The 26,733-nt window shown below is 25.9% G+C and overlaps 1 protein-coding gene across 4 annotated transcripts in view; it reads right to left on the bottom strand.

Moving 5' to 3' along the window:
- LOC129958594 (nucleolysin TIAR-like) overlaps positions 1–16,033 on the bottom strand; it is a 1,061,871-nt gene extending 1,045,838 nt beyond the window's left edge. For all 4 annotated transcript variants that reach the window (XM_056071175.1, XM_056071177.1, XM_056071176.1 and 1 more), the window contains exon 1: positions 15,780–16,033. In XM_056071175.1, the coding sequence (XP_055927150.1) occupies positions 15,780–15,848 (69 nt within the window). In that variant the 5' untranslated portion in view covers positions 15,849–16,033. The remainder of the gene's footprint in view (positions 1–15,779) is intronic.
- Positions 16,034–26,733: the final 10,700 nt, after the last annotated feature.

The following is a 26,733-nucleotide window of genomic DNA, read 5'->3' as shown; positions in this document are numbered from 1 at the left end:
ATTTCCCCCTCCTTTAGGATATTTAATCACAATCTCTTCAATAACCCTCTCCCACTTTGTTTTAAAAACAGTCTAAGCTCAAAAGGAAAGATTGCGCTTTAATTGTAGTATTTAATCGCTATGCACATTACATACTTAAACAAGGATTTTTGACGATTAATTTTAAATTGGCAGGCATAAAATAAAATGTTAAATGGTGCAAAAAAAAAAATCTCCAATAATTAAAAAAAATGAACCTTTTTATTTTCATATAATACTAGTCAAGCTCAGTCTATTTCAAATGTTTTTTTTGTTATTTTTTCCTTTCCGTTTGTGTAGTTGTATTTGATTAAACTGCAGAAAATGTTTGCTCCTTCAAAGGATTTTTTGAAGAAATATTTATATGCTTTAAATTCAGTTCTGTGAGAAAAAACTTCCAATTTCATGTGCTTGTAAAATCGCATCGGCAATTTTATTATATTTAAGGTGTATGTACACACTTGAAACTTCGAAAATCGTTCAAAATATCGAATTTTTTTTTATTGCTTAATAATGTTTTCTGATCCTTTAGCTTTCAAACGATACCAAGATGTTGTCAATATTCGAAATATTTCTCGAGTTATAATTATTTTTCTTGAGGTGCTTTCATTGAAAACTCTAGTTACGGTGTTTTTAAAACTCATTTTATGAAGAATGATATTTTTCCACTATGTTGCTTCATTCAAACAATGATAATTCGACAAGAAATTAACCAAATATAGTTATTTATATATCAAATTAATCTGTATGAAATAGCGGACGTTTTGTGCCTCAATCAAAGTTATATGTATAGAAATAAATTTTTTATAGCTGTTTAAAAGTTAAAATTAGAGAAAAAATCTGGCTTTTTCTATTCATCGTTGATGAAAAAATTGTTTTAAAAAAAATTACATTTTTATAACTTGTTTGAGGCAGACAACATGAAGACTAATATTAGGCATAATTTCCAACTAGAATTGTGTGTCTGTACAAATTAGAATTTAAGATATCATGTTTCAAAAAATAGGCTAATTAGCTCATTAAATATTATTTAATTAATTAATAATTAGTGTAATATGTTTTTTTCTCACTGAAATAAGTTTAAACATATATTAATAACCTACGGTGAAAAAACTGGATTTTTAAAGTTAAAATTTAAAAAAAAATATTCAAGTGTATACGTACACCTTAAATATCAAAACAGAACAATGTTGCTGATAATGGGTATTGATTCAATAAAAGAAATCAATATAAATATACTCATTCGCAATAGAATTTGAAAAGAACTAGTTCATTGCATTGTTGTTACCACACACTGATGATGAAACCAGTTTCTATGACTATTAATTTCTATAACAGGTTATTTTCACATATTAACACTGAAATATACGACATACGGAAAAATTCTGATAATAGCATTTTTATTGCCCTACAAAAAATTATCTAAACGACAGAAGGTATAAAAATTTTTAGATAACAAAAAGTTTAATTTTAAATTTTTCAACAAGACTTGAAAACAGTATTTCCATTATGTTAGCATATATTTCGTGAAAAAGAATTAAATCCTTCTTAATTAATATATTATAAATCTGAGGCTATCAAAAAATTGTTGTTCTTTGTAGAAGTCTTGAAGTAAAAACTGACGAATTCTCAGGAAGATGATTCAAATTTTGATATTTTTCAGTATATATACATGAGTGAAAAACCTTTGAAAAGTAAGTTGTCTATTTCTTTTAGTTTTAATATCATTCACAAAAAAAGATAAAATAAGCATTTTTAATTTTTTTTTCACTTGTTACTTTCTTTTTCAGAAAAAAAGTGGACAATCGCCTAACAGAACAATTCCAACACAAGTCCTTCACACGGTTAACAAAACTAATTTTACCGCATCCATAAAAACAAAAATTTTAGCACTCCGAGTAGTTTATGGCGTTAAATAATCGTGAGAACTTTGCCGTTTTTTAAAGTCTTGAATAAAACACAGTGTTAAGCATCTAATTAAATGAAAAGGGTCTTCAAAACTTTACCTCATATCTGAAGGGGTTTTGTAGCAGGCATTTTAAATGCTCTCAAGATAATTGCGAGCAAAGTTTTCTAGGGATTTTCACAGCTGTTTAAGACGGAAGATCGAAACAAACTTTGGGAATGTATTTCCGCGACTTGCATAAGATAATTACGGACCCTACCTTTTAACCGCTCAACTGCGGCTAAAGTATTTTTATTCGGACCGAAAACGGCCCTTCACCTCTAATTACAAAACACTGAGAACGGAAAAACGGGTTTATGTGAAATCTTAGTGAAAAATGCTTGCTCAAAGAACGAACGTTTTTCGCTGTTTATGTCATTTGGAGGGGAAAAAAAACTTGCTCTGAACTGAAGTTGTCTACTTCTTCTCAGTAGAAGAAAAAAACTAACTTTTAAAACTCTTTATTAAAATTTGATGTTCAGTTTTTGTGGTGTTAATTTTCTGAGCATTGAGGATATAAAAGAAGTAAGTTTTGAAAAATTGTTGTACAAGTCTCATGCCCTAGTGAAAAAAAGTTAACCAAAAAACTTTGCTTTCACGGTTTTTACTGTTTTAAGCATTATTCAAGAAAACGTGAAATAACGAGTGACTGCATCAAGCTCGCCAAATATGATATAATTTCTAAGAAAAAAAAAACACTTAAATTGTGTTAAGGTGCCTTTCTTAATTTGCTTCTGAGATTAGGATAAAATATAGCATTTTCATTGAATATAGTTGTAATGCAAACTAAAAACAACCGTTACAGGTGTATTATTTTGATTCTATAGAAAAAAATTATTTTAGAATTCTAAAAATTTATTCTAAAATGTACCTACATTTCTTCTTTAACCTTATTTTGAATGAAATTTCTAGTATATAAATGCACAGATTTACTAATTTTAAAATTATGGATATTGGCTTTTAATGCCATACATTTATATTTATTTTATTTATATGAATATTATGTAACGCAAAACCAGTGGACAAAATTTACAATAAAGGTTTTACTATCAAATCAATAAATAAAAGATAGTATCTTAATATGGCATAAAATCGATATTATGCAGAAACAAATAATTCATAGATGCGTAGAAGTTGCTTACATCAGTAATTTTTAATCGTCAGGTGTACAGTCATTGATGCAGAAAATCGCACAAATATTGAAAGACACTTCACAATATTAACTTTGGTCCTCAAGAAAAATTCCTCTAGTGTTTCAAACCGAAATATTTAATATTATGTTTAAGCTGTTGTATTTTCAAAAGTCTACAGAGGGGAGTCAAAACAAAATATAGGTTATGGTAGCCTGTTCATTAGAAGAAAATATTAAGATTATTCTATTCGACGCTTCCATTTATAATTAACTTTTGTTCCAATTTTATGAAGAAATAGTTTTCTTCAACAGTTAGCATAATATTTATATTTAATAATAGTTGTAAATGCAAAACCTCTGTGTCTCTTTCAGGGAAAGGGTATATTTACTTCTTTGAAAGAATGTATGAAATAAATATGTGCCTTGCTAGTACATATATCAATAAATGTTATTGATTGCAATGCCACTGGGTTGATTTAGAATTTATGACAGTTCAAGTGCATGCTTGAACTGCCATAAATTATATTCAATTCCATTCGTGGACCATGCATGTGCAATGTACATGTATGGACCATGAAAATATGCATGGGAAAATGGCAGTAAATAGAATTTTAAAGTCTCATACTGAAGTTTCCCAAATGTTTTGATTGAATAATGCAATGTAAATGAAAAGTATTTAATATTGTGCATTCAATAAGTGATTAGAATTTTGTTTAATGCTCCTCAAGGATCCTGATATTATATATGAGGTAATCTACAGGATCCTTATAAGATAATATATATCCTGTATATTACCTTATAGTAATCCATTACAGATGTTTAATAATTTGAAACACATGTGATTAGTTCATCATAGAATTTTTAGAACTTCTACTAAAGCAGATTTTAATTTATATTAAGTACATACAACTCAGCGAATTTAGTATGATTGCAATGAAGTTCTATATTAAAAACTTAAAGATAAATAATCGATGTTAAAAAAAACTTAAAAAAATATTTGACATTAACCGCTCTACCTAAGCTATAGACATAAGAAAAAGCGAAGGAATGATATACTGTATCATATTAGAATTTCATTTTCTTAGCCCAAGGTCATTTATTTAGAGCATTATAATGGAGCCATAGATATGTTTATATTTCTTCTAGGAAAGTTTCGAATTCTATTATTTTATGATATCAATACAAATTTTTACTCCTAGAATATTGAATTGTTCTAATTCTTAAGAAAATGATATCTACCATCATTATTAAATAAAATCTGAATGATATGTTCTAAATAATTCTTCACATTTCACTCGGAAAAATTCTTAATTATTAACATAGATAAAAAATTCAATGTTTCTGTAATATTGACAACCCACTTTTCACTAAATCATTGCAATACTGATTGATATAATTATAAATCCTTCACTTATGTAATTCATTTCAACATTTCCAAAGCAATACTAGTTCTGCACTTGTCATATATAATATCATATGAATATGAAAAAGATGTTTTTCAATGATTTTCAGTTCATTTTCTTAGTGTAATTTTAATCTCAAATGTTATTATCGGATAATTATAAAATCATTTTTAAAGAAATTCGTTTTTAAAAGAATTTCTATATAATAAGCATATATTTTTAAAAGATAACAGAACTCTGATAATATACTAAAATATTTATAAAAGAGAATATATATTAATAGTGATTGCAGTAAGAATTTCAACTAAAAATTTTAAAGTTGTTTTCTACATATTAAGCAAACAAAAAAGAAGTTTCTTATCTCTAAATGTTTATTGTATAAAATACCTAAAAGTCTTTCAAATTATTAAATAAAAAGCTTAAATACCAATATACATTAAAGGCATGCCCATTTCTCAATCAATTAATCTAGAAAAACTGAAATGTTTAAAATAAAAAATGAATAAAATATCGAATTGGTTAAAATGCATCACACATTTTATAAAATTCTTTTTGATACCTATATCCATTTTTTTCAGCTATACTAATCACACAAAGGCTACGTCACTTTTAATAGGAATATATATAGTAGACAACAATTCAGGAAGGGCAGAATATGGTGGTTTTTTTTCTTTGAAATAATGTAATAATTCAAAGTACTAAGTAATGCGAAGTTTGAAAATTAATAAATATTATGATGCCAATATACTGTGACTAAAAAAAATCTGATTGTTCTTACAAACCGACTTTGTTTCAATTTCAAATATTTTTATGCAATCTTATAAAAAGAATTTATAACACTTTTTAAGGTTAAACATTTAAGACTGACACATACTGTTTCAAATCATATAATATCAGGATGTTAAAAGATAAACTAAATATTATAATTATTATTAAAATTTTGACATTGTTTTATATTTGAATAAAAAAATGAATTCATAAATGATTGGTTATCTATCCGTACATATGTATATATATATTCTAATTAAAGGAAAACTAGTTATATAACCAGATTTGACAATATGAATGATATCATTTCATGGTAATAACTAATAAGTAATGTGCACAGTAAATTAAACAGTTAGAATAAATTTATATAAAACTTCTTTATCTGCATTAAAATCTAAAGGAATACATACTATTTTTCTTATTCAAGCAAATACAAAATGCATGTAAATAACAATGTATACAGACTGACGATTTTTGAAAATATCCGAGTATGAGAAAAAAATAAAGATGCAGGTTGAAATTTTATAAAACAATCAGTGAAAATTTTCAAAACAGTATTAAAATTTATAAAATAATGCTTCAATCAGGAAAATATTTTATTCAAGTTATATACTTCTTTCGATAAACAATAAAGATATGATTTAGAATAAACAAGTAAAAAATTCCACAACATTTTTTTTAAAATTCAAACAGATGACTCACAGAATAAATTATTCGAAAAAAAGTAAAGAAATGTCAAAAATTAAAAAGTGCTTTTACATTATTGAAATCTCAGAAGAATGTGATGTAAATCGTTTAATTAAAAAAAAGGAAATTTTAGAAAATATTAAATCCTGTCATATTTAAGTTAAAAACATTTGAATTTTTCATTTCAAATGTATAAAAAAAGTGTCTTTATTTTTTTAAATTAAATGTTTATTAATTCTATTCAGTTAAAGAAACTGTAAAAGTATATAAATGTTTGTGTAAATTAAGATGCTTTAAAAAATGCAACCATGTAGAAACTGCTTTTCCTTGACTCTTGTTGCGTTAGACATGTTTTGTAACTTCTAGGAATTGCCGGAAAAAGCTGAAAGAAGCTTAATTTGAAGAAAAAATATCTCAGAAAAGCTCTTGATTTTGTTTGGGATGGCATTTAGTTAGAAAAAAGTAAAAATGGCGACAAATGTTAGCCAGGCAGGTCTTTTTCCAGTAAAAGAAATTTCAGGATTTCTAGTAATAAAATAAAGTTTTTGAAAATCTTTTCATGAATATTTCGTTTCAAGTTTTTATTATCATTGGGACTAAATATTTGTAGAAATTTTTAAAAGAATGTCAAGTAAATTAAAACAAATCAAGTAATTAAAAAAAATCAAAGATAAAATCCTAAAATTACGAAATATCTATACCCAGAAATTCGTAGTGAGTTTCCTGAGCTGCCTCTATGGACAATCTAATTTTTGGGAAGAATATTAAGTATGAAACTTAAGTTAAAGATTTTAAGTATTCTTTTAAAACTTACAATTTTATTTCTTGTAACTTTTTTACTTCATTAATTTCATTACTTTGTTACTTAATTTTTATCTTGCTCATATAGTGGAAGTCCTTTTTTAGATTCTGCATATTAAAATTGAATACATGTAAACAAGCATACAACAACATTTATTTTGTTCTCATTAATCAGAATGATTTTTGGTCTTTATATCAATTCATTCCTTTTACAACGAAAAGACAACAAGCATATAATAATTTATTAAGATATGGTATCCCAAAAAGCTCACAGATAGCAAAACTCTAAAAAATAATTTTTTTACGTTATTGTGTATAATTTCCTTAATAGATGTAAAATGTGATGAAATAATTTTATTTATTTAAAAATAGCCCTTATTCTGCTTGTAAACATTCATACTAAGCATTTATATATCTACTAATCATTAAAAATATTCGGAATCCCTATAGATATATTTAAACGGGCCTTTTACATATTATTGTTGGAAACAGTTCTGAAACTTTCTCACAAAATATAAAGAATTTGAATGACATAAATGGTTTTGTAATATTAAATTAGTTTTTTATCAAATATAGATAAAAAATAATATCAATGCAGGTAACAATTCTTTTTAGAATGATATAAGAAATTAATTTCCTTTAATTTTATATTCTATCAATATTCAGGAAAAATAAATTACTAAATGTAAATTTATTAACTCCTTCTTTCAGATTTTATGTACATTTTAATGACTAAATAAAATATAATGCGATATAATTCATAAAAAAATAAAGCGAAGTGTGAAATATTTCTACTTTTTAATGAATTAAAGCATTTTACTGAAATAAATAGGGGATTTTCATATAATTGTATTTAAAAAGGACAAGTTTGGATTAAAAAATTTTGATTTTCAGAAACTTATATGTAGAAATGAAAGATGATCTGTAGAAATGAAAAAGGAAGTACTAAAGAACGTAATAGCATAATGTGAAATCGACTTTTTGGTTTATTTCATGATTTGCTTGCCATTTCATTTCATTATCAAAGAGATAAATTCCCAAACTTAGCGCTAGTATTTTAATTTTAATATTTTCAATTAAAAAATTGTTATATTTCTTGGCTTCTCCATCAATTTCACATACATCATCATTAATATTGTAATCTTTCCAACTAAAATTCAAAGTTTAAACTATATTTTTCGTATGTAATGATGAAACACAACTAATGACATTTATAACTCTCCCACAACAAATGTTTTTTTGATAATTTAACTTATTTTCTTTAACGGACTTAAGCAATGAAGCGAAACTCTACATTTTCCTATCAAAATTTAAAGATTAAACTAGAATTTCCGAATAAGATGATTAAACATAACTAATTTTATTTAACACAAACCCTTCATCCAAACAATCTTGATAATTTAAGACTAATCAAAGTATAATACACTTTTCACTGAATCTCAGTTTTAACTATGAATACTTTTCATTGTAAATTTGTGATTCATGTAAATCCTTCGCTTGATATCAGTAATGACGAATTATATAAATTGAATCATATTACGTTAATTAAAATTCTTTTTTTAATTAACAAAATGCAATTAAATTTAATATGTGACCGTTATAATATAATAGTATAATAATATGATAAATGAAACATTGTGTTATAATTATAAAGTAATATTATAATAGAATAATTAAAAATATAATAATCAGGTTAATCTGGGTAATTTTGTTAAGCAACTTGTGTAATAATAATAAAATATTTTGAATATGATAGAAAAATAACTTGCATAATGTTTTCCATTATCAAACATTTCAACATAACATATAATTATTCGGTTTAAAATCTGATTCATTACCATAGTTGCTTACTTTAATAAATATTCTTCTTTGAAACAGAAAAAAGGTTTTCTCATACAGCCTCACAATAAGCAATTTACTCAAACATAGAACTACATAACGTGTTTTAATCCTTACTACCCGACTTTTGCTTGATTAAAATTTTAAATCCCATGCAAAAAATGTTTTTTTTTCGATAACCCATGTAAAAATAGGATTTATTTACCCAAGAGGGAATGAAGTCTGATCTCCGTGACGTGTAAGCCCATTAGGGCCGAAAGGGTTAAAAGACTGGCTGAGTCATCGGTGGAAGGTGATGACACGCCTTTTGGGTCTGTCAGAGAGCGATGTTGATGTAACAGCAGACATAATAGCAGATATAAAATGTGTGTGGCTGTCTATCATCTCATCCACAGTTCTTTCAAATAGACATGGGGCCAGTCTTAATATTATTACATGATTTAGAATTTAAAAAAGTTTTAATACTAAGTCTCATTAATCCTTGACAATTGACATAGAAATTCCCTTCTCTATTATTTGAGTATTTTCCCTACTTGCTACAAGTGAAAAGAATTTGTGAACCAATGAAATACAAGAGTGGAATCATTAAAATAAATAGCTAGGTAGAATTTCCAACATTTAGAAAAATGGCATTACCGCTCGCATGTTCAAATAAGAGTTTATTTTAATAAAAAAATGCGAAGAATTTTTATATAAAAATCAATTTATATATATGTTCAATTAATTTCTTAAAAGGAAAAAAAGAAAAAGAAATAATTAAGTAAAGACTAAAAAAATCCTGCTCATTTTAAAATGCATCCCTTTGAAGCCAACTGTATTAAAAATGTTTCAGAATTTTTTTTATATATTTGGAGAATTAAAGTAGGTAAGAAGAATATTTAAAATTTGCTGAAATTACAAAAATAAAATAAAATTTAGAAATTCCTGCTAATGTTTGAAAAATGAAACTAAATTGTCGCAAATTGAGAAATGAAAATATATTAGGAAAATATACGTTTCGGAAAAATTAATTAAAGTATAAATATATGTTACCAAAGACAATGCTTCTCTGATTCTCATTGTTCTTGTTATAAAAAATTATTGTACACTAATTGTGCTGTGCGTGCGTGTGCGTCAACTAAATATTGCGAATTCCGCTAACTTAAGTAAATATATGTTGTATTTTTACGTGTTAATATACATTATATATAATATATACAATATATTAAGTGGGAAAAATAAATATGTTTTAAATTATAATGTAATTATTTCAACCGAACAATGCTAAATAAAATTACTTATAGGGTTATTATAATCTTCTAAACATATATATCAGCAATATAATTTAAACAATTTTTCAAATATTTTGCCGGTGATTAACAACCTTTTTGATCAAGGTGCCAATGATGTCATAAAATAGAATCTGATTGCCTCAATGTATTATTTGTGTTAGTTTTAAATAATTAAAATTATTTATTATAATATGCACTTGAAATTCATTATATTTTAATTCAAATGTATTTATTATTTAACCAACTAATATTATATTATTTTTAATTTCTTATTTCAATCAAGTTTTTAAATATTAATATATATTTATTATTATGTTATAAAATTATTAATAATTTGATTGATTAATGATACAAACATGAACTGTAAAAAGTAGATGTTTTTAACTAAAAGGAATATTTATATGAATTTTACATATATATTGTTATGAGACAAAAAGGTTAACAATATTTTCACTCCATGAAATATATTTAAGGGGGATATTTCTCACTGCAGTATTATTTATCTTCCAATTATGCATTTCTTAAAGCTAATAAATGCTACAATATAATCTGTGTTTCTTACATTTAACCTGTAATAAATTCAGAATAAACAGTATGAACATCAAAAGAACCTTATTTCTTGTCAAATCAAACAGAGTTGTAAAATATTTTAACAAGACATCGCACTGATTTTAAAAAAAATCAGACCAAAGCTAATATTATTCTTCCCCAAAGCATAAAGAAATTCGTTTGATTTTTTTATCATCTGAAAATTAATCCTTTCTATCACAAAAATGCAAATCTCTGAAAACATTCGTATGGTCCTTATTCTCGAGTACTTTCCTAGGATGCTTTTTGCTTTGCTGCAATTACACCAAATAAATAACAAAGAATTCAATATTTGCTTTAAAATAGAAGAAATAGGAGCGGAAAAATATTCTTAGCAACCCTTCCTCAAACTTCTAAATTGGGTTCATTAAGTTCATATTAAAACACAGTACGTGCACTGAATTTGTGAAAGGGAAGGCCTTAAGTGCGTTCAAAGTTTAACGCCGCTTATACCAAAGAATAGAGTATTTGTCTGAGTGTAGGTACTAAAGCTTAAAGAAATCCTTTTGTTAGGGTCAAGTGCCTCATTATGCTTAGCTTTTAAATTATGCTTTGATTCTTCCTGATCAATTTATCGAAGAAGGGGAAAAAAGAAAGGAGCAGGCTTAAAGCTCAGGAAATTGAAAATATATTATTACTGAGAAATTTCTACGACGTTAAGAAATAACAGATGATATATTCAGAAAAAAATATAATGGAATGAATTTTTCTAAGGAAAAAAAATTAAGACTTCTCTAATTCCATTCCGAATTGGGCTTAAAAGTGTGTTTAGATTATAAGTACTCCCTGGAATTTTAAAGAGAGTTCAAGGGCTGTTAAGCGAAAACAATCCGATGTTCTTTTTCCATAATGGGGAATAAAATGAGATGGAAAACAAGAAATAGCGGAAGAATATGATTTTTTTTGTGTACGAAACTAGATACCTAAAATATCTTAAATTAAAATAAATCTTGTTTAAAAATGCGTAATGTCACATACTTGTTTTGTCCTATGCAATTATTCTTAGAATGGAAGGAAAATAATTTCATTTAGGAATAGAGGACATTTCAATTCTTTAAAAAAAACTCACTTCAATTGCTGTATTCTAAAATGTCAAAAATAGAAAAATGGACGTAGCTGAAAGTAAATTCTTTTTAAGGAATACAATGAAAAATTCTAAATAACAGACCTATACATAATAATTTATAAAAAGTTGTTTTGAGAATTAAATTTAAGTAGTTTTAAAGTCGAGTTGGTTTGTTTACATTGTTCACAAAAATCAAGAAAAGATTTTTTTTTGTCTGAAAAATTTGCCTAAAAACTAGTTTTTTTCTTGTTGAAATATTCTGCCTTTCAACAGAGAATAAAATTACGGAAATACTCTAAACATGTTTTTCAATTCATGATTTATTCATGCGGATGTTAATTTTGAATGAAAAAGTTGAATTTTGACCCAAGTGTTTCTAATTTATGTTGTCCAAAAATAAGCTTTAAAGTATTTAGAAAGAGAAATTCTAAGAATTCATACAATTAAATTGTTGACAACACGTAAACAATTCAAGAAATGTTAACCTTTTCTTAATTAAATTGTTTCATTCGTTACAAGAACCTATGACTTTTGAAAGTGTCACATTCTTCTACAACTACGGCTATTCCTCATAAACATGAAATGAGATTTTCAAGAATATATGCAAATGTATATCTGATTTCCCATCGTTACATGAGACATATGTTAAAAAATTTAGAACTGTCTTTTATTAATTTATATTTGAATGTTTTAATATCAACATAAAATCTTAGCCAATTTCAATAATGCGAAATAAAGATGCACTAATTCCGTTAAGCTAAGTATAAGGAATTAAACATTTCTATTTCGTTCTATTTAGTCCATTTCGAAGTCAAAGAAAAACTGGATATAAAATTAATTTTTAAGTGCATTTTAGAAGTTATTAGAAGCTTAAAATTACTTGTTATTCTTGAACCGAAGCTTCAGATTTTCGATTTTTTTTTTTTAAATTTAGAAAGAAAATTTTCTTTTCCACTTCATAACATAAAGCCAATGTGAAACATATCATAAGCAACTCTACAAATGTGAGTAAACCCTTTAATAATGTACCAACGTATTAAAGTAGTTTCGAAAAAGTTTTCATTCAAAACTACCTGAAACCGTACATTATAAATCTAAAAGTATTAATACGGCGCAAGATAATGCATTAATTTTTTTTTATTTCAAGATTAAAACCCGTTAAAAAATTTGAAAGTTAATCTTATAAAGTAAGAAAGAAAATAAAAACTAAATTCTAAATATCGCAATAATTGCTTTGCATTGCTTAACATAACATTCGCTATAAATGGAAATCTTAGTTCAATACTGTTATTCAAATCTTTTCTAATAAATTACTGAACGAATTCCAGAAAATTGATGTTTCATTATTCTTATTAAATATTTCAAATACAGAAATTCGATATAAAAGCTTTTAAAATGTTTCACAATTATTTGCAGTTATTCTGCGAAATAATTTCTAAAAGAGTTTGAATTAGGATATTTCTAGATCCTCATTATCAATTTACGAAATATACAATTGCAAAACTTTTGTTCTACCATTAAGTAAGGTTACTTTAATATTATTTAAAATTTTATCCAGTACATTTGAAGTTTGAAAATCGATCCTTAAATGATTAAAATATTTGGAATTTATTTTAAGCTTTACTTTTGTGATAATTTTACATTTTTCTTAATTTTAAACAATAATTATCAAATATAATAAATTAAAAAAATCATGAAATATTCAATAATTATTTATAATAACTAATTTCAACTTAATGAATTCATATTAATGGCTTATAATTTATCAATAAAGTTAAATTCATATAATGATACCAATTTTTTCACATATAGATAATTGTTTGTATAGATTTTATTAATTCATTCCTATTTTCATTTATAGCTGTCATTTTTTTTATGAAAAAAGTTTCTTTAAATTTATATGGTGAATTTTGTATGGATTCGGTAAATCTAAAAAGCAATGTTTTTCGTTTGCTTTAAAACTTTGTTGCTTACACTCGTTTGCTTAACATTTTGTAACATATTTAATTAACACAAATATGTATCAAAATGTGGCAAACAATGTGGGATTTTAATGTTGCAAGTATTATAAAATCAGTTAAATTTAAAATAACTTTAAAACATATAAATTAGTGATATGCCAATTTCAATTCACAGAAATGTTTTTGAGCTAAATTAAAACATTATTTGAATTTCATTGAAATTTTTTACAATAGATTTTCATTTTTAAAAATAATAAAGGGCTTTTACTTTTTGCACTGAGATCTATTTAAATTTTTCATTCATGTCATCAGATTCATTCTCATTTTATTTGAAAAATATATATATTTTTTATTTTTATATATCGCATTTATTTTTTTTATATATATTGCATTTATTTTTTTATTTTTATATATTGCATTATTTTAATCTTAAATCAAAAATGCAACTTGTAGTCTTTATTTTTTTTTATAATTTTAATCTAATTATTTTTATCTTCTTATTTAGAATGCAAAGAATTTGCATTGTTATAATGTATTTTAAATCAAGAAAAATACCCTTACAATTACCAAAATATATATTTATTTGTAGATAATTTTGCTTCAAAACATATTTCAAAGGCATTTAAGGTAGCATTAAATTCTGTGATACTTTTAAAAATTTGGCTGATGCTCAGTTTTTCCATCAGAAAACATCTATTATGTAATACTTTAATAAATACTTATTAACAGAATTCGATATCAGTTATGTTATAGATTATCAATTAATCTACAATAAATATTTAAATAATGCATCTACATTTTTACTGTTAAATATTTATTTTTTTAACCTCCTAAAATTTTATATAAGAAAGAATTAAGAGGGTATTAGATTTTATTTATAAAGAAAAAAAATAAAAATCCACATTAATGTCAAAATATCTAAAGTTAAGATATTTTTAATTATGACAAATTTATGACATATCGTAATGATATTCTTAAAATGAAATTCAAACGATTCCGATCTCCAAAGTACAGAAGCCAATGTCCCAGACGAAATACTTTACGCCAAAGCAACTAATGATTTAAACTTTCCCAAGAGTGGCGCCACAGTACAGAACTCTTTCATGTATCCAATATAATTCGATTTATTATTCCTAGGAGACATTTTTCAATTAATATCGTATATCAAAAGCCTGAAAATAACATTACACGCTAGTTTCTCTAACAGAGGAGAAGATTAATTTACTGGATGTTTAGAAATTTAATTGGATCAGAGAAAAGAGTTGTAATGCATAAACATCCACAAATACTTCAACAGTTGCGTCATAAATTTAATTTAAACATATTTTGCTGTCATAAAACTTTAAATAGTATACGGGTTTTATTTTTAATTTTTGATTGTTTATAGCTAAATAAAAGTAATAGTGGGTGGGGTTTAAATAATAATGGGTGTTTAAAAATTCGAAACACTCAAGCATATTTAGCTAAAATATATCATTAAAAATAATTATATTTCATTAACAGACTAATATATCAAAATAAATTTGAAATAATTTAGGATAAGAGATATTTGTAATCATGCTTCTTTTTTGTATAATTTAAATTTTGTAAATATTTATTAACCCCTTATTTACCCTTATAAATCCCTTATCCCTTATTACATTAAATTAAAATAATCATGCATATTTTAATTAATTATCTTAATATTTAAATTCTTTTTTTGACACATAATATAATACAATATTTACAGAATTATTTAAGGCATAAACTATAGAAGAATACTTTTTTTTTAAATTCTATATTGCTTAATTATAATTTTTTACGTGAATTGAATAAAGCATCATTTTCTGTTAAACATATTTTTAAACTCAGGCGATCAATCTCAAACTTTTCATCAAGTAAAACTTTTTTTAAAAGTTTGAGATTACATGTTTACAAACAATAAAATATAATTATAACATGAGTATTTTCTGATGCTTATAAAAGTTAATACTTCAGCGTATTTAAATTTATTTTAAAAAATTCGCTCCGTCGTTAAAATTCAGAAATATCACATGATTTTCCTTTTTCTTATAAAAAAGAAAAATCAAGTGATTTCTCCGGTAATTCAAAAAATAACTCACTTTTAAATTCTTATAAAAATAAGCCAAAAAAAGTAATTTGAAAGAATATCATAAGTTTTAGGGCACATCTTGGAAGAAACAATACCGAAACCAAAGTTAATAAAAGTTTACAAACTTTTGATGGGGCAGTCGCTTGTTACTCTACTCACTACAACACTTGAGAAAAATGTAAATAAATAAAGATCAAACATCCCTTACCCACAACAGCATGGGATTTGACCAAGCAGATGATAAGGTTGTTGAAAACTGCATTTCGTTGCTTATCATACGATCCGCCGAAATACCGGTCTTATTACGGCTATCCAGTACAGCGGTTGGTTGAAACTCGGGATGCGAAAGAAAAAATTTCTACTGTCCTGGACGAGAAATTAGAAAAATTTCTCTTTTTTTTATTTGTGCAAATCTCTGTGTCGAGCGTCCGATTGGGAGGCGATTCAACTGCTGGCGCAAAGACGGACCGCACAGTGAGAAGACAACTGTGCGAATGAATAGCGAGAGAAAACGTAGAGACTGGAGGGGAGGAGCCAAACCAGCGCCGAGAACACAAACGCAGTTCGTCTAGAGAAAGCTTAGTTCGTGCACCTGGCGGAGAGCTTAACGGGATGAGGTATGGTCATCACTGACTTCGACCGGCGGGATCTTCATTTACTTTTTCCGACACCCGAAGGCACAGGAATTCATAACAATGCCCAATAAGTTCAAATATTTTAGGTTTTCACCGATTGTGTGAGAATGTCCTTCGGTATGTAATCAGAAGGGGTAGAGGTATTTTGGAAGAGTAATGGTTTATTGATAAATCCATATTTGCCCGCATTTCTGACCGGGTTGTCCCAAGGAAATATTAATGAAGATAAAACTTTTGTTCTGAAGGAATTTCATTGTTAAAGTATTTTCAGAAATATTTTCCATTATTAATCGGTTAACTGGTAATTATTTGGCTTAATTTAATGTAGTTAATTAGTTAAGTTCGATTTGCATTTCCACAAATTGACTCTAAATTATTTAACAGAAGGAAGGGTATTTAAAAGAGTAATTATTTATTAATAATTTTTCAGTGTATTATTGATCAAGTTATAGTTTGGAATTTCATTAAAAATTAGTTTTCATTTTAAATTAATTTAATGGTTTAGAAATTTTCCCAAATTATTAAGTTCATTATTAATTTTATGAGTAATCGACACATAATTCAATTTATTACATTAGTCCAATTTTTTTATGGAAAAAATTTAACAACGGGAAACGAAGTATGAAATGCTGAGAATGGCATTTTAACAAATTTGAATTTAGAAATAGATTTGTAATGAAAATTAAGAAATTCAAAGAAACGTTTTAAATAATTATTTTCATTGAACTTTAAAAAGTTTTTACCCGTCTTTAAATTTTATTGGGAATCTATATGTGGAATATTTCTCCTGTTTTGGGTTCATCTTCCTTTTTGATAATATGCTTATGTTTTATCGTTATATGATCTTATATTGAATTTGTACTGCATTTCTTATTTTGCTTGTCATAATTATGTTTAGTTTGTATTTATTTATTTTATAATATCAACATTTTTTTTTCACTAAAAATGACAATTTTATTAAATAATGCGACAAATAATCTTCGGAATTCATCGCTAAAAAACTTACCGAACTATTAATTATATATCATTTATTTATACTTTACGCATTCTTTATTCAGAAGAATCGAACATAAACAAATAGGAATGCATATCAATTATTGTAAAGCACTTTTAGGGTGAAAAATTTCTTGAGTGAAATAATATTTAAACGATTTCAACTGTGTGTTTCCGCCGGAAGCCTGTTTATATGGCACGAAGGGGAGAAACAGTTTCTGTAAATCGATTACCTTCCGTGGGTAGTTAGTATGCAGGAAAACATGCTGTTTAATGAGAACTCTGCCCAAGTGACAAGTGAAAAATCTTGGCCTGCCGAGGAAATTTTTCAGAACTAGAATTACTATTTATGAATCTTATAATATCCAGTTTCAATCTTATAACCTATTTTTACTTAAATTATCAAAGGTTTGACTAAAGATGAGAAAAAATTTCCTAAAAAAATATGAGATGAGTAATCACATTGTTTCATTTATAAATGAAAACTTTAAGAGATAGGAAAAAAATAAGTAACTATTCTGTGCTTCTGCTTATCGGCTGCTAATTAATTAACGAATCGATTAACAAATTTAGAGTTGAATATGCAAAAAGGTTGAAAAGAATGAATGAATACAAAGATGAATACAGAATATTACTGAACATGTAAAATGAACAGAACAAATACTCACAAAATTTCCCATTTAAAAGAAAACAAATTAATTGATAGATAAAAATAATTTCTTCTGTACTTCTGAATGTTCTCTGTTTATTAATTAATAAAATTAATTGAAGAATTTTGATATTAAAATTACATGGTTTCATTTATAAATGCTGATATTTAATTGTTAGACAAAATAAATAATAGTTCTATATTTTTGTATATTATCGGCTGATAAATTAAACAAAATTTTCAAAGCAACAATCTCGCAATCGATTATCTAAAAGATTTTGTTTATATCTTTTCAATTGAAAATTAATGTATTCCATAAATTTTGGCGATTTTCTTGTGAACTCCTCTTGTAATACACAGCGCACATCAAAAAATATTTTAATATCCAAAAACTTCATTAAGCTTTATTTTCAAATAAAAGTAGCAACAAAAAATTATAATAACAAATTGATGCAACAAAATGTATTATAATTGGTATTACGATTATCTTTATAGCTTAGAAACTTATGAAAAATTAAAAACAACGTTTATTTAAGAACTCAGAACATCATAACTTTTTAAAATCAGTTTCGGGGTTTACACTTAAATTTAAAAAATGACATTTAATAAATTCCTGTAAAAGAATTCTTCGTATAAAGCAATCACAATTTTGATAAAAATTGTTTTGAGCATATGAACGCATTACCAAAAGAAAAAATGGTAAATAAGTTAATAAAAAAAATTACTAAATTGTGAAAATAAATTAGTACCAAGGCAATTCTTCTCAGAGCCCACGAATTCCATCCTAGATTAGCAATAATAACAGTTAATATAAGGAATTATAACTATATAGTAGGAAAATTTATTACAAGAAATGTCAAAGTTTTAATGTATTAGATGTTGAAGTTTTTGAATTCAAATTTAAGATTTTACAGTAAAATTTTCGCTTATGCCAGACACAATTCAATCGCTAAAATTCGATCTCAAAAGAAAGAAATGTCAAAAAAATCGTGGGTAATATTATAATAATGAATAATTATCTCTGCATTGTTATCATAAATAAATATGTCCTATATTTGTAAATTATAATTTTGTATTTCAATGCCAGTACCTTGTTTTATAGCCAGCTGATATCTATATTTACATTCGGAAATCTTATTTTTTTGTTAAAATGAGGAGCATAGGCATGTACGTCTTCCTTTCTTATATTTCAAGATTAGCTTTTTGAATAAATGTTAAAAAAAATCCCATAAACCATCTTACAAATTGGAATGCATTTTAGTTTTAATTGATTCTATCATTTCTTTCGCCTTTTGGTTGATAATAATTTTTAATCGCTCACATTTGCTCTTTTTTTTCTTTTTTTCATTTTGCTCTAATCTTATATGGAATAACAAAAGACAAAAATAATGTAAACCTCTCTGTAAGGTGAATAGACAAAAGACAAATTAGAGCCTCAAGGGATTCGTTTAGGGGTTTTAGCTGTTGACTTATCAACGAGCAAGGGAATCTTATTTGCACAAGAAAGGCATTTCAGCAAGAAGAGGGAAGAAAATTACAGCAGTTATAAGCGTGCAAGAAAAAATTTGAAGATCCAGGTGAGTTAATTTTATTATCATTTTTTTCATTATTTAATTGTTAAGTGTTTAAACAGAAAAAATAACTAAAAATAATACAAGGCATTGTTTGGCAGTTTTCCTTTTCTTCTTTGTAATTATTATAATACTCAAATATGCTTATATTTTATTTTTGAGAATATTACCTCTTCGGTAGTATGCCATAATTAGAGAGATAAAACGTATTTCCGTTAGATGTATGCAACATATAATATTCATCTTGAATCGTATGCTTTACCATAGTTTTTAATGAATTTTTAAGAGCACATACATGTTATGGTCAGTATATTTATTTGATTATTATTAATAGTAACTTATTAATCACATTGTCGGTAACATTTATACAAAATAAAAAAAATTGCATTAAAACTACTCGTTTCTCATGTTGATTTTACTGAAATATAGACTATTACAGCCAGTAAAAGCATATTAATTTTTTCTTTCAACATTGAAAGATTCCCATATTCAGTTTTACAAAATTATTGCAATAATCTAAATATTGCATACAGGATTATTGCAATAATTATTGCAATTATCCTATGCATAAAATAGTCAAACCACACTTTTTGACTATTTCTTTTCAACTAAGTAATTACGGTAAGCAACAACTATCTTTCTTTTTCTATGTCTTTGGGTATTAATTATTTTTATTTTACAGCTTTTAAATTGATATTATTTATAATTTTAATTATTTTTTATAATTCCCAAGCTAAATCATCATTTTTGTAGCAGTTTTTCATAACTAATTGGTGCTAAATAATTACTTCAAAAATCTTAAACGCATGAGACCTAAAATTTCTGAACCGATAATAGTTGAAAGAGGAGAGCAAGTATACCATAGCTTAGCCATTTCCAGCTATCTCTGCCAAGATTGAATGCCCCTGTATCTCTAATGCCTTCTCTTCAGATATATGGATAATTTGAATGCAATGCGTCATAATGTCAAGCGGACTATGGAATGTGATTTATTACATAAATTAGTAATTCAGGAATCTGCTTTCAGCCTTTATACGCATTTCACCTTAAAGCAGGCCAACTACCATATAAACAATGCAAGAACAACTTTGAATCGTAACTTTTAATTTTAAAAAATGCAAAGAATTCAATAAAAACTGAACTTGTTGCCAAATTTTAATAATTCATTTTATTTCAATTGTATTTTTAATTGAAAATTCTTCAGGCTGATCAAAAATTAAGAGAGTTTGAAGAGAAAATTAAAAATAAAATAAGTGTTGGTTAAACTATAAACTTCTGTTATGAATAATACTAAGACAATTAATTTGATTTTGATGGTCTAAATTCGTTAACTCGTTCAAGTATTTAGTGTCTATATCTAGAAAGTAATGAATAAATTGCACTCGTATGGTTTCCTGGAGCTACCTACGCAAAAGTAAAAATTTCGTATGACGTTCCAATACTTTTATATTATACGGAGAAAATTTATGTAAGCCTTTTTTCTTAAGAAAGATAAATAAAATTTTTAATCATCGCTGATTTAAGTTTAAGATTTTCAAAACAATTATTGATTGTTTTGAAAAAATTTTAACTATATAAAAATGCTTTCTTTATTTGTTCAAATTTTATATTCAATAAAGGATTCTAATAGTGCTAGTTCAAAAGAATTTATTCCCAACTGATATTTACCCATATTTTCTAGGCAAAGAGCACAAAATAAATGTGTTGTATTAAAAAGACTGTCCATATTACCGATCAAAACATTGATTAAGACTAAATGAAATGTTGATTAAAATACAGATAGTAGAGATACTTCAAGATTTATACAAATATAATTACCTAATTAAGACAAAATTATGATGTGTATTACTAATTCTTTCAATGGCATTTTTTAAAATAGAATTTTTTGAAACAAAAAATTTATTCTGATTTAATCGCATTTTTTTTCGATAAGCAATGCATACATGTCTTAGGTAAAATTCAATTTCAATTTCGATTTCTTTTGAGCTAGAAAACAAATGTTTTTTTTTAAACTATTCAAGAAAATGGTCCTAAAAATTTAAAGAAAACAAACTGAAGCAATGTTTTCTATTTGCATCTTATGGCCTGTGTAATATATATTTAAGACAAAAATGAGGCAATCTAATATTTTTAAAATTCTACAGAACTAGGTAATCATTTCTTAAATTTATTCGTTTGTTTGTTTATATTTTAATTTGATTACAAATATGAATGTAGAAAATAAACTCGCTATTATTCTATTTGGAATTTCATATCACTCTAAACTTATTTTATCACTTTGAATAAAATTTCTCTATCTAATATTAAACTTATTTTTGATTTAACTTCTCAATCAATTTTTAACAGACGAAAACGTGATTCCCAGAACTTGAAACTGCTAATTTAGTAAAGCAATACCTAAATTTCTTACAGTGGGACATCCATCCATTATAGCATGGGGTATTTTACACGGACAAATTAAAAGCTAATTTATTGTTCCACAAGCACCCTGTTTTCCCTTGCAGTGGTGCCTCTCTTGAATTCAAACATTTATTATTGATACATGATATGCTATGGGTTATGAGTAGCAGCAGCAATAGGCCCATGTAATAAGCATCCTGATTATCCTTCAACGTTCCTGTGACAGTCTAGGAGAGTAACTTGACAGCAATGTGATTTACGCCCCAGTTTGAATTTACATGAATGCTAATTTGGGGCGCATTCAGATGAAGAATACGTCACATGAGTCCCTGTTTCATGGAATATCACCTATAAACTGCCATACTTATTTAATATTTCCCTTTAGAGTACCTTATAATCATTCTATTTCCAAGTTTGTCTAGAGATAGAACGAATTGGGAATTGCACCTTTATGAAAAGAGAAATGGCTGAATATTGTGACATCTAACAGGGATATATTGAAGACATGGATATACACATTAAAATACGTGAAAAGATTTTAAACTTTTAAAGACGTGTTGGAATTTCCATTTAAAGTAAAACATTAAATATGCAGTTCAACAGATTTTTTTTTCTGGCATTTAATTTATTTGAAAAACAAAACTTCTCTTCTGCCACCTACATTAATGATAAAACCTAGGAGTATAGTTTTTTTCTAACTTTCAGAAATCGAACACTAGTCATTCGCAACGAAAATAAATTTTGATTTCGGGGAATTGGTGCTCCAAAGATCTGTTATATTCCTTTCACATCATCAAACCTGCAGATGTTCGAATAATGAGTCCACACTATTGATCAAAACGTGCATATTTGTTGAAAATTCAACTATAGTTGCTTCCAGGATACATATTTCCTTCATCTCTGCAGCCTCCACTTCTTGTTGAAAGAGCCAAAATCTGCATAATCAGCCTCCTTCATCAGAACTATATTTTCATCTTCCTCCACATCATCTTCCTCGTTTTCTTACATACTTGATACCAAGCAGCTTCAAATTATTATTAACAACCTACTTTGGTACACGAAAAAAAAAAGAATGCGCATTTTAATTATGTCGTAGTTTTCTAAAATTTCAGTTGCTCATTTGCCATAATGATTAAATATTAATGGTTTAAATACGCGATGTCGCTTTATTAGTTATATAAATACTTTTTATCATATAATAAATATGTAAAAATTGTCTTTGATACATTAAGACCGTATACCCAATAGCCTTACAATGAAAATTTATCAGAGATAATAAAGAATACAAACCTACCTGTTTTACAGGAAGAAATCCATAAATGAAAATTAAATTCCATAGTTATTTACAATAAATATAACCGGATTGGAGAATAAACCATGAAACTCACAAATATTTTGATTTCGCCTTTTCTGAACACAGTTACAACTAAAATGAACAAACGTCCTCAAATGACACGTGAAGATGTGAAAAAGTGTTTTTCTTTTCCCTCTAAACTGGCTTAACCAAGGTATATGTTTTTTACTTCGCTAAGATCTCACTAGAGCTCATTGTAATTATTGTTTTCAATTATTTCTTAATCCCACTCATTCCTTCTGACCCTAAATTTGTAAGCCGCTGAATTTTTTAAAAATTATTATAAAAACATTTTTAAGGAATACAAATACCTTTTTCTCTACGATTTTAAAAGATTTATGCTCATTCAAAAAACTCAAAATAGATTTTATCGCATCCATCGTTAAAATAATTCCAATTCGAATTTCTTATTAAATTAGTAAGCATCAAAACTCCAGATTAAAGATAAATTCTAGAATCAGTACAAGTACTTTCTTACTCAGATATATGTCTGCTCCAAATTAGCAATCCATAGGAAAGACGTAGAATAATCTGTTCTTCGAAAATGGCCTGTGTGATCAAATCAAGATAGAAATGAGCCTTAGCCATTAAAATAGTTAAAACACTGAACAATTCAAAATAGAATGCCCACTGCAACCAATTAATCCAATTGTCAATTGATACAATCTAACTGCATTTCCATATAATGCAATAGATCCAATTTTGATGTTTCCCTATGGTATAAGGAAATAATGTGGATTTTGAATAGGATTAAAAACGCACAGTTTTGAATAAATAATGCATTAGTCGCTCAAATTTTCATAATTAGTGGATTCGAAATTGAATTGCTTAAGCGTTCCAAACGAGTCAAAAATTATCAGATTAATATTTTAATTGTTTAGAATCATTATATTTGTTATGTTATTAATTATTAACAAATTCATTTGTATCCAAATTCTTGTACGGGTTATTAAATTCATGCATTTATGAAATTGTTAATAAAAACGATGAGAGAAGTGGAATAAACTGGAGTTATAAAAGAGAACTAATGCATGTTTTGGAAGTATAGTATACGATCGACATAAATTAATTGCATTTTACTGGATATTTCTAGATTATAAGAATAAAAATTTAGTAAGAATTGGCAAAAAAAAAACCAATTTAAATCTTAGTTATAACTAAAAATTAATATACATGTCTGATTAAAATATTTTATTTTAGAATTATCCTTTAACAGAATAGGATGTCTCATCCTGAAATAGAAACTTTTGTCTGAATAATATATTGGAATGCAATATTTTTAATCTTCTTTGGAATATATAATTCATGAAGCATCACAGTTACATGGAGGAAAATAACTACGAAAGTCTTTTAACATTTGCTTTCACATTTTTTACGTTATTTTATGATTTCCTGTTTTGTTTCGTCTGCTAGTATAAACGGTGTATTCGAAAATTATTTTGCTTCTGCGTATTTCATATTAATCATGTGCATATTGACGTCATTGCTTGGTTTCTTTGATATATATATTTCTATATCAAAACATTATTCCAATCTATTTTAAAATTGCGAAAATATTTATCAATCGTTAAACTTATACAATTTATTAGAAAGGAATCTGAATATAAAGCCAGGATATTTTCATCATGAACTTCGAAAATAATTTATTCGTCAATATAAGATTTTGTTATATTAACATGCATTTTGATTTCTGAGTTTTTAAATATTTTGTTAATGCGATGCATTACATGAAGAAGAAATCACGGAAAATATGGGTTACAGAAAAAAATTTACAGTTTATACAGACGACATTATTAAAAGAATAAAACATATCGGAAAAGCTGCTTCTTTTTCTAATTAAATTTACGAAAACATGCCAAGTACATTAAAGTCCGAACTGGAAAATTGGTCAGAGAAAAGTATCCTACCTGGTTGACATTTTTGAGACTATTTTTAAAGTAATCAAAATATCAATAATAGTGTCAGAAACGACATTATTTTATAATCTTTAAAATTTCTCTAAAAAATTTTTAATTATTTTATTTAATTTTATAATATAAAAAAATAAATTAGAAAAATTTATATTATTAGAAAATAAAATAAATTATTTTATTTTCTAATATTTTTAAAAATGCGACTACGTAATCGATTTTTCACTCACTTTCTAATACAATCGAGCTTCATAATAATTAGATTAAAAAAAACACAATTTTCGTAATAAATTTGGAGCTCAAAACCAATTCGTAATATTGCGAACTACACTATAGGGATATTTATTCGTAATAAGAAAAATAGAAAGGAGAATTTCTTTGAATTTATTTAAAATTAAAAAGAATTTATAAATCATTAAAACATCAATGTTGTTTGAATATTTTTATCAGTGCCTAATACTTTTACGACTTGCTTTTTGCTTAAATATTTTTGATGAATAAATAATTTTATATTTTATATTTTAACAATAAAAATCCATTTAAAAGACATTTTTTTATATCTATATTCAATTCATTTTCTTTCATTAATCGATCCTTATCACATAATATCAAGAAATAGTGTATTTAAACATTCATTTATAACCATTAAAATATGTTGAAATCTTGATTGCTTCGGAGGATTAAATTCATATTTCCCAATCTATCTGTTTTACAATTAGAAAAATTGGATCTAATTAAACAATTTTTCTAATATTTAACATTTTACTTGCATAATATCGTTGTTGAAGCTTTTTCTCTTGCTTGGATTTTTTAAAAAAATTAAATTTTTTTGATGAGAATACAATTATTATTAGCAAAAAAAAAATACATTTGTTGTAATGGATAATATTATTACCTTAAATGTATTTGGAAAGAAAATAGATATCGAATAAGGAGATTTTCCTTTCTGCTAATTAGAATTGTTATTTTTTTATAAAGCTTCTTTAGAAAATGTTCTTTAATCCCCTCTATATTTCAGCTTATTACGTAAAAACAAGCCCGAAAATTTTAGAGTTTTTCTTTTTCTTTTTTTATAAAATAAAATATGCATTATAAAATAATTATAAAAACAAAATAAGGAAATAATTTAAACAATTTTATGAAATATATTTAATTTTCTTTATCAAAAACTTCCTACTTCATATTTCATTCTTTTGGAAACTGAGTGAAAACGTGCAAAACATTTTATTAAAATAATATCTTTGTGTCAAAAATTTCTAAAAAATTTTTCTTTTATTAAAATAATATCTTTGTGTCAAATAATATCTTGTCGTCTAAAAATTTTTAACTTTAGCAAAATCGGGGGGGGGGGGGGGGTGAATTAGAATTTCTTTTATGAGTATGAAAAAACGATAAAATTCGCTCATATCAGTATGAATTGAACAAAATAATAGAAACAATTCAATTCTGAATGTTTTGCAGAAAAGCATAGAGTTAATACATTGCATATAAATTTAACAAATTATTGAAATAATTGTGAAGAACTCTCCTGATAAATATATAGCATTGTGGAACGCGTGCTTCCTTTCATTGGGGGAGGGGCGACACTTGTTAATGATCCATCCCTTAAACCAAAAAAAAAATACAATTTCTCTCCATCATGCGTCTAAA

This window comes from Argiope bruennichi, chromosome X1, assembly GCF_947563725.1.
Source record: "Argiope bruennichi chromosome X1, qqArgBrue1.1, whole genome shotgun sequence".
In the NCBI taxonomy this organism is placed as follows: domain Eukaryota; kingdom Metazoa; phylum Arthropoda; class Arachnida; order Araneae; family Araneidae; genus Argiope; species Argiope bruennichi.
This window is presented reverse-complemented; position numbering and strand designations above follow the sequence as displayed.